General features: G+C 43.0%; 1 protein-coding gene across 2 annotated transcripts in view; it reads right to left on the bottom strand.

Moving 5' to 3' along the window:
• tcf20 (transcription factor 20) overlaps positions 1–6,785 on the bottom strand; it is a 34,893-nt gene extending 28,108 nt beyond the window's left edge. For both annotated transcript variants that reach the window (XM_061884242.1, XM_061884243.1), the window contains exon 1: positions 1–6,785. This exon is cut by the window's left edge and continues 136 nt beyond it. In XM_061884242.1, the coding sequence (XP_061740226.1) occupies positions 1–6,785 (6,785 nt within the window).
• Positions 6,786–9,496: the final 2,711 nt, after the last annotated feature.

Genomic DNA, 9,496 nt, shown 5'->3' with positions numbered 1-9,496 from the left:
GCAAGTTGTGCCAACGGTCCCAGGGAGTCCAAGGCTGGCGGTGGAGGCTGGAAGGGCAACGAGGCCTTATTGTTGGAAGGTACCATTCTAGGAGAGTCTTCACTAGATTTGTGCCTCCGTTTAAAACGAGGATGTGAGGTCAGCTTCCGGTGTTGTGGTCGTTGTTGAGGTTCATCCGCTGGATGTGGTTGCTGCTGTGTAGGAAACTGTTGCTGTTCAACCTCAAAGTCTGGCTCTCTCTTTAGCTCTGGGATAGGTCTGATATCAAGGTTCATGTCCCAGGTTAGAGATTTTTTATTACTGTAGCTGGAGGTGTAAGAGAAATCAGTGGCACTGGGCTCACCAGTCATATCCTCATTACTAGCTAGGAAGCTAGCAGTTCTTACTGCAGTGGAAAGAGACTTTAGATTTGAATCTAAGCTAACCGTACAGTTACTCATCACGGTGGGTCTGGTCATCTGAGGACATTGTGTTTGTGAGGGTTGGAAAGTACTCAAAGTATTTAAGTCGATGTCTGAGTTTGGTCCAGTTTTGATTGTGCCTGTGGTTGTTTGACATTGCCTAACTTGGGGCTGATTCTTGGGAAGCTTTGCAGCATATTCGGCAGGATAGTAAGGCCCATAAAGATCTCCAAGGTGTTTGTAATTAGCCCATTTTTGACACAAACAGCAAAGCTGGCGGCCAGAGTGTTTGGTTTCTGTATGAACAGGCCCTGAAACAACATAGCCAGATGAAGGGAGTGCTTTTCCTGACTGAAGTGTCATTTCCACTTCGTCCGTCTCTCTCCTTTCTGATTCTCTCTTGGATACATGGGAGGATAGAGTTGAAGCTGGTAGGGAATCATTTCCACTCCCACCTGTTTTCCCTCCAACTGCATTACGCTCTCCTTTCAACTTGTCATCCTCAGCATTTACAATTGTGCAGACTGCCCCAATCTCTGGTACTTTGTTCTCTACATGTATGTGTGGTATAAACAGGCCTTTCTGATTTGGATGTAAGAATGCTCTATTTGCACTGTTTTCCCCTTTTGCCTCTACATGTGTATCTGTGTCATGTGTAGTGGCTGATTGTGATGCTACAGGCCCTCTTCTTCTTACCCTTTGACGCACTCTTCTTTCCGGTGATCCATTTTCACCTTTCAAACCCTTGCGCCGCCGTCTCACAGGCTTGACTTCCAGCTCTGGCTGGATCGTTTCACTCTCAACATCCACTTTTACGACTTGGGTTAAAATGGGTGGGGTCAGAGGTGGAGAAGTTTTGCTTTCCAAGATAGAAGCTGTGACAGAGACTGCTGGGCTGCTTAGAGTTGACATTGTTTCAGAATTTATGGGGGCTGCTGGTAGGGGAGTTAGTGGAGGTTGAGAAGAATTCAGATTTGCGTTTTGAGCTTGTGGTTGGATCAAACCATGTGTTTGGCCTTGGTTTTGAGTGCGTTTTTGTTTGTTCACACTCCCTACTGGCCTGCCCTTCTTTTTGCCGGATGGGAAATAGCCTTTAGGCACAGAATTGTCAAGAGACTTAGAATCTTGGGCAGACAGATTGCACCGGGCAGAGGACATCGGATGTCTGCTCAGACCATGTCCTTCAGATTGGCTATGAAGTGGTGAGGTAGCTCTATAGTAGTCACTGCCGGTATAATCATCATATTCCATTCCAGATTCTTGAAGCTTTTGTTGAAGAAGGTTAGTTGCAGATTGCTCTCCTCTTCTTGTCTCAAGTTGCTGGTAAGTGTTGGTGAAATGTTGAATGTCTGACAAGGCAGACGACGAAGGGGGTGGAGAACCCTGGACTGGACGAGGAAGGGGTGGCGGTGGTGGTAAAGGACCTAGCAAAGCATAGTCTTCCTTGTCACCGGACGCTGACACCACAGACGTTCCTAATCCAAAGTCGAAGTCTTTTTGTTTGAGAATTTGGGTCGTTTGGTGAGGTTCACATGAGTAGATAGAGAGAGGCAACGGGGACGTCTCATCAACTCCTCTGAAGGGCATCATGTCATTTAATGAGCGACTGTCTTCCATAAAAGAATCATCCCCTCCTGAAACTCTGGGAAATTGGTTCATGTCATTGTCTTGCGAATCACTAAAACTTGGGATAGCTGTGTGAGCAAAGCCCGGGTAATGATTGGTTCCATCATCAATATTGCTTGCAGGCCTCGTAACACTTGGTGATATTTTCTGAACAATAGCCTCTAGTTTCAAACCTCGTCCTTTCTTTGGAGGCAAGGCCTTCGTATTGCCACTCGACGGGGATACAGATTTGGGAAAGGTATTATCACTATGCAAAGGAGAACATAGCCGTGGAACGTCAGAACAGGATGATTCATCTTCATTGTGATGGTTTGACTCAGAGTGCGGCCCAGGGGACTGATGCGAATTTGCGGCAGCCCTGAGCTGAGATGAATCCTGATGTAGCCTTTTGGCAGGAATGGGAGAAATAAAAGAACGAACTCTCCTCCTCAATATAAGAGGATTTGTCTCTGCAGGTCCCCCAGACTTAGTTTGACGCGGCACCTGTGGCTGAGTAGAGGTTATGTCATTTTGAGGCTTAGTAGAGTTGCATGGAGGAGGGCAGGGGTGTTTAGTTTCCTCAGGCTCAGCTTTATTTGGGACATGCGTCTTTTGATGAGGGAAAATGCCCTGGGAACATACAGGGACAGATGATGGAGGAGGCGGTTGAGTCCTGTAGCAAGAGTCAGTCTCAATCATTCTAGGACCTTCTTTTCCAGGGTGTGCTGACTCCCACATTTTCATGTCGTAATATCCGCTTTGCTGAGGAAGCAAATCTTTGGTCCCATGTTGTTCACTGTGCACATCTGATTGAGTAGCCACCCTCTGTCTGTGCTCTGACTGGCTGACTTTAGATCTTACTGGGGAGGAAACAGGCATCATCATCATGTCCTTAGCAGACCTGTTCATTGCTTTCACCCAATCACTTATTTCGTGCGAATGCTGAAGGGGTCCACGAGAGTGAGGATACATTTGAATCTTATTTGCTTGGCTTTGGAGTGATAAATTGTGGTAGGGATGATGTGGAGGAAAATGAGGGTTGCCGTGTGGCATAATACTGCTTTCTCTCGAATCTGCAAACCGATAAGCAGCAAAACTGTTGGCGTCACCTGTTGATAAATCGACACCCTGAAGATATGACTGATGTCTTGACGGTGATGACAACGGATTGGAGCTTAGAGGATGGGGCATCTGCCTATACGGTTCCGAATTTAACAAAATGGACTTTGAATGATATTCCATTTCAGTATCATTAGTTCGGCCACTACCACGAAAATCGGTGTTGGGACTAGTATCATTTGACGCGGCTTCAATCTTTACCACCTTTTTTCTTAAAATGTCATTTTTATTCAGATCATTGACAGATGTAGAAGAAAATGGATGCTGAATTACAGAGGCGGCAACCTGATTTCTCTCTCTCTCTTTGTTACTTTCCCGGTCCCTTTCAGGTGTGCTACGTCGATTTGGTGACACATCACAGATGACTGAGCGTCGCTCTGATTTTTGGGATCCTGCTTGACCAGTACATACTTTTAGTGGCTCAGGTTCTTGCAGAAGGAGCTCCTGCACAGCAGAGGGCAAAGTCGATGCATTTGACACTTTTCTTTGTGGAAGAGAATAGTCTGCTAAATTGATATGCTTTGGTTGGATTAGCTGTGCCTCCAATGTTTGTGGTAAATTATCTTGTGAGAAATCCCCTTCCTTTTTTGCAGTCTTTTGCAATATTTTGGAGATGGAAGGCTCTGACTTCAGAGAGGATTGAGGAAGCATTGCAAAACCGGGTTTACTTTCCAGTCTGTGGTTTGGATGTTGTGGTTTTCCAACTTGTGTCATAGTGTCATTGGCTCCTCCATCCACCATTCTTAGATTTTCTACCAGTCCATATGGGTATCTTGTTTGAAATTGTTGTTGAACTTGAAGATGTGCAGGGAATGGCTGTTCTGGTCTACCGTAACGTCTGTCTAAATTATAACCTTGAAGAACTTCTTGTAAAAGGCTCGGAAACTGTTGCAATTGCGAATTGTCCTCTTGACCTTTAGTTCCTGCAGCTTGTCCTTTCCTCCCAAAAGCCTCTGCTAAAGAACTCAGATCTTTTGAATGCTCAGTGCCAGTGTGAGATTGCTGATAGCCTCTGGAACTTGATTCCATTACACCTCCTGGGCCAGTCCTTCCTTTGTTCATCACAGACAAATCTGAGCCATACTTTGACTCTCCAAGACTATATTTATGTGGTCCATACTGGGCAAGATTTTGGGGCTGTTCAATATTGGATTTTGAGTGACGAGATGAATACCGACTCAGATCAATTCCTTCCTCTCCATTATGACTAGACTCCTTTAAATAAGACTGTGCCTGCTTTTCTTTCAGCGAGAGATCCTGCGGTTGTTTGCCTTTTTCGAAATGACTTCCCTCAGAACGAACTGAAACAATCACACCAACATTTTGCTGTTCTTCAGCAGCTGTTTTTTGTTCACCGTCATTGTGTGCAGTAGATGCAGTGTGCAATCTATTTTCTTTGCGATGGCCATATTTTGTGTTGATTTCTCCAGTACATAACATTGGATTATTTCCTTTCGCCATCTTCTCAATCCCATCTTCATTTTCAGTTTTGATGCGTTCATTTGTTATTTCTGAACTCCTGTCACCTTTTGGGGTATTATTTACCAAACGAGGATGCGAGACAAAGTTTGGCTGGGAAAGGGGAATATTACACGACCTGGATGAAGAAACAGTCAGTTTTGAATGTGATTTTAGCACAGTCTCTGTTAACTGACACTCAGAAGTGGGAGATGCTGATAAAGCAGTGGGAACTTCATTTGCTTTTGAAATAATTTCTTTTGCTGATGACTTGTAAGTGGTGGTTTTGGCATTTGCTGATGTTTGTGCCTGGGTTTGACTCGGAGTATGATAAAAATACGTTTCAGATCCACTGCTTGCACCACTCATTTGCCTCCGTCTTGTATGTTCGGCCTCTATTAAATGATCCTCTTGCTCGGTCTTGGTCTCTGATGTGGACCCAACTGACAAATAAGAAGAGCCTTCAACAGCAACCGTGTCTAAACTGGCACCATCACCAACTCCCACTACATCTTTAACTGTGCTTGTGCTTGAGGCCGCGCTTGCATTTCTACTCCTTGGTTGTGATGGTGGAACACCATGTGTTGCTTGTTGCATGTGTCCGCCATCTTTCCCTTTCTTCTGTGAGAGCACATTGTCATTAAGCGTCACATGTTGAACTGTGTTTGGTAAATTGGCTACTTGGGAGCTCAAAGCATTAAGGCTATTCAGTCCTGCATCTTGCATCTTCACAACTGGAGATGAATAAACAGACGAACCTTCCTCTCTTGACACAAGTCCTGAACCTACACCTATTTTGTTGCAGTTTGTTGGTGGGATACTGTTTACTCCAACAGTGCTCATGCTATGACCTTTGTGACTGCCACAACTACTGACGCTACTATTCGAATTGGGTGTAGGACTTAACTGTGACACAGCCTGCATTAGTCTATGACTGTGACTGCTATGGACTTTCGATGTGGGAGGGTGGGAAGGACCAGAGGGATAGGTCTCTGAAACACCCATTAATGGGGAAGGTGTGGAGCTACAACTCGGGGAATGTACTGCAGAGGCGGTCGGGGAAGGGTTGGATATTGGGCTGAGGTTTTGGTTCAACTGGTTTTGTTGGGAATTAGCATGCATTGGGGATTTGGCTAGTTCTTCAGATGCTGCAATGGGTATATTAGGGTTGGATCCTTGGTGATGTTTACCATACACAGAACCTGGAGATGGACCCTGGTGCTGCATTTTAAGAGGGTTGTCATAACCCACACCTAAATTGTGCTGCGAGTTGCGGTGCTGTAGTGTGACTTGTTTGTGAAGGGGGTGTGTATGTGGAGAATATCCAGCATAATTTGAGGCATGGTAACGCTGTTGAACATTCTCCATATTGTTACCAGCAACTGAACCAGAGGCAGAGTTTGCATTCGAGTTGACACTGTGAGAGCTGTTTACTTTGGAATCAAAACTGGTGTTAGCAGTTCCATCAAGATATCTCTGTGGAGGGGGGCTGTACATTCCTGATGACCCCGTGGATGCTCCAGCCTGCGGAGAGTACTGTGGGTACTGAGGGGTCATTCTGTGCCCAGAGGTTGGATACGTCCTATGCTGTTGCCCATGGTGCACTGGAGAAAAGGTTTGTCCATGTTGGCGACTCTGAGAAGCCGTTATAGTCTGCAATGTAGGATTCTGACTGATATTAAACTGACGAGGAGAGAATGCTCCAGATCCTCCAACTGACCCAGTGCTGGGTCCGTAGTCCACTGAATATTGTGACATTATTCCAGGAGACAATACAGATGCAGAGCCAGAATGTCTGTACTGGGGCGGTATGTGTCCATCGATATTAGGATATCCAAACCCTGCCCCGTAGACTAGACCTCCTCTCCTGTTCCGGTCCTTCCCAGCCACTGAAAAATAATAATCCATTGTGTCCTTCCTGTAAAGGTTGTTGCTGTTGCCACTATGAAGGTTACCCTGTGTTGGCAGTGGCTCTACAGTCCCTCTGTTCCGAGCATTGTAAGCAAGCATTGGGCTGACTTGACTGGAGTGTGGAAGGCCTCTGTGCAGGCTCTGCTGTTGCATCCCTGCATAATCATCCGTCATCCTTGGGGAGATCTGGGGGTCCGCTGGTTGAGTAGAATATGGAGGTCCTCCTCCACCCCTCCCGCTAAAGCCGAAGGGGAGAGAATGGGGGGCAGGGCTATTAGAAAAATTCTGCATGTTTTTTTGTACTTACAAAATCACAACAGTGAGTAATATCAGTAACGGGTACCACCATTGATATGTTAATGACGGGCTGATAGCAGTCACCATGGATGCAGAAGAGAACAAAACGTATTTAGAAAATAAATGCTTCATGAAATCTACGAGGATGTTGAAGGGGAATATGCATCTGGAATTATATCATCAACATTGGTTGATTGTATAAAAATGTGACAAGGAAATACTTCAAAAAAGGTTCACTCAACGGTTTCTTCAAAATGTGAGGTCATTCCTCTGAAGCCGAAGCGGTTTAGCATTGGGGATGAAATATCATGGATGACTGACAAGCTGTTTTCAACTTCAAATGTCTCACATGTAGATGTTCTAGCACAACAGTCCCGGTAAACATAGCCTTCCTAGGACAACTACCGTATTTTTCGGACTATAAGTCGCAGTTTTTTTCATAGTTTGGACAGGGGTGCGACTTATGTCAGAAATTATTAACACATTACAGTAAAATATCAAATATTATTTATCTAATTCACGTAAGAGACGAGACATATAAAATTTAATGGTATTTAGCAATTAGGAGTGACAGATTGTTTGGTAAAGGTATAGCATGTTCTATATGTTATAGTTATTTGAATGACTCTTACCATAATATGTTACGTTAACATACCAGGCACGTTCTCTGTTGGTTATTTATGCGTCATATAACGTACACTTATTCAGCCTGTTGTTCACTATTCTTTATTTATTTTAAATTGCCTTTCAAATGTCTATTCTTGGTGTTGGGTGTTATCAAATAAATTTCCCCAAAAAATGCGACTTATACTCCAGTGCGACTTATACATGTTTTTTTTTTCCTTCATTATTATGCATTTTCGGCACGTGCGACTTATACTCCGAAAAATGCGGTATGTCACGAAACAAAAGCAATTATGCAAAAAACGTAGAATCCCTTGAGACAGAATTCTGTCAAGGCAATTTTCAAATTGTCCATTAATACGAGCAATATTGCCAGGATCGGACATGCACTTATATGGGATGAAGACTTCAATCAAAATGTCCGAAAATGCCATTGACTCTCATCCACTCCTAAATGCAGTGTAATACTCTTGCTCTTGTTGTCTTTCTTAATCAATGCATTTTATATTAGTCTTTGTTAGTATTTCTTTGGTCACTACTGGTATTTTTTTGTTGTTAAAAGCTCTTATTGCCTTGATATGGCGATAAGAGCCATATCAAGGCAAGACACTTTACCCACCTGCTCCCAGTGCCACCCACACTGGTTTAATTGTAACTTAGATATTGGGTTTCACTATGCAAAGCGCTTTGAGTCACTTGAGGGAAAAGCGCTATATAAATATAATTCACTTCACTTCAAATATATAATTCACTTGATTCTGCAAATATTTTCCTCTTGATGCACTCTGGTAACTTCAGCATTGAAGCCATCTTACCTGGGCTATTGTCTGTCAACCATCGTTAAATTCTTCCTAGTTCCATCGCAACAATTTGCTAAAAGGGGGGTAATCCATGTATGCGACTTCAAGATCAGTCCATTCAGACTCCAGTTGTTTCTTTTTCTTCAGCAATTCCATGCAGAAGAAATCATTTTCAGCAGCTGCTGACCAGAAGCCTTAGAAACACTGTAGAGACAAGAGATAAACAAAGTTAGCATGTAACAGTCAACACTAATGTACCATATTTAGTACTATATTTAGGTCATTTTGAAAATGATAACTGTGGTAACAAATGGTTTTATACCTAAATAATGAAATACATCAGTAAAATATACATGATAATTTTTTTTGTTTCTATTTTTATTTGCAGTTTCCAAAAGTAAAGCACCTTTCGAAGCTCAACTATTTTCATATGTTCTTTTAGTAAATATAAAACAATTTAGATTTAAATACCTATTATATTAAGTTGGGTAAGTAAAGTTATTGCATATGTCAAATATGTCAACAGCTAAATTAGGAGCCTTTGTTTGTTTACTCACTACTAAAAGACAAGTGGTCTCGTATGTTAATTATTTTATTTAAGGACAAAATTGCAATAAGAAACATATGTTTAATGTAACCTAAGATTGTTTGTTAAAATAAAGCCAATAATGCAAGTTTTTGTGGTGCCCTTTATTTAGAAAAGTACCGAAAAGTATCGAAATACATTTTGGTATGAAAATATTGGTATCGAGGCAAGACTACATCATCGGATGTCTCCATTTATGGTCGATAGTTGCCCAAAGAGCTTTGTGTGAGTCAGCCACTGTAATCCAACGTTGTAGTCAATAAGCTCACTATTTTCCTATCCTCTTGTTGTGGGGCAGACTGGCTCGTACATGCACGTGCATCACTGCTGTTGCTATTTCTATAACAAGAGCGTACAGTTCAAACACGTATCTGTCAGTAGACTACATATGGAAGACCTAAAAACGACAGTACAACATGGCGGACGGGGGGAAGACGCAGACGAAGTGGAGCCACGTAAATAAGACCCGCCCACAAAACGGCCGCATCCTGAACGGACCACATGTGGCCCATTAAGCTTTTAAATCTGGCCCGCCGGACATTCCCAAATATATTTTTTTAGATTTTTAAGATGGAAACTGTAGCTGCCATTATGATGTGCACTGATGTTTTCTAATGACTGTAAGTCTTGAACTATACAAAGTATTTCAATGGTTGGAATCTGCGCTTTTGCATGATATACTAGTTACTATGGTG

This window comes from Nerophis ophidion, linkage group LG23 (assembly GCF_033978795.1).
Source record: "Nerophis ophidion isolate RoL-2023_Sa linkage group LG23, RoL_Noph_v1.0, whole genome shotgun sequence".
NCBI classification, from domain to species: Eukaryota; Metazoa; Chordata; class Actinopteri; order Syngnathiformes; family Syngnathidae; genus Nerophis; species Nerophis ophidion.
The sequence above is the reverse complement of the archived record's forward strand: the minus strand, read 5'-3'. Positions and strand labels throughout refer to the sequence as shown.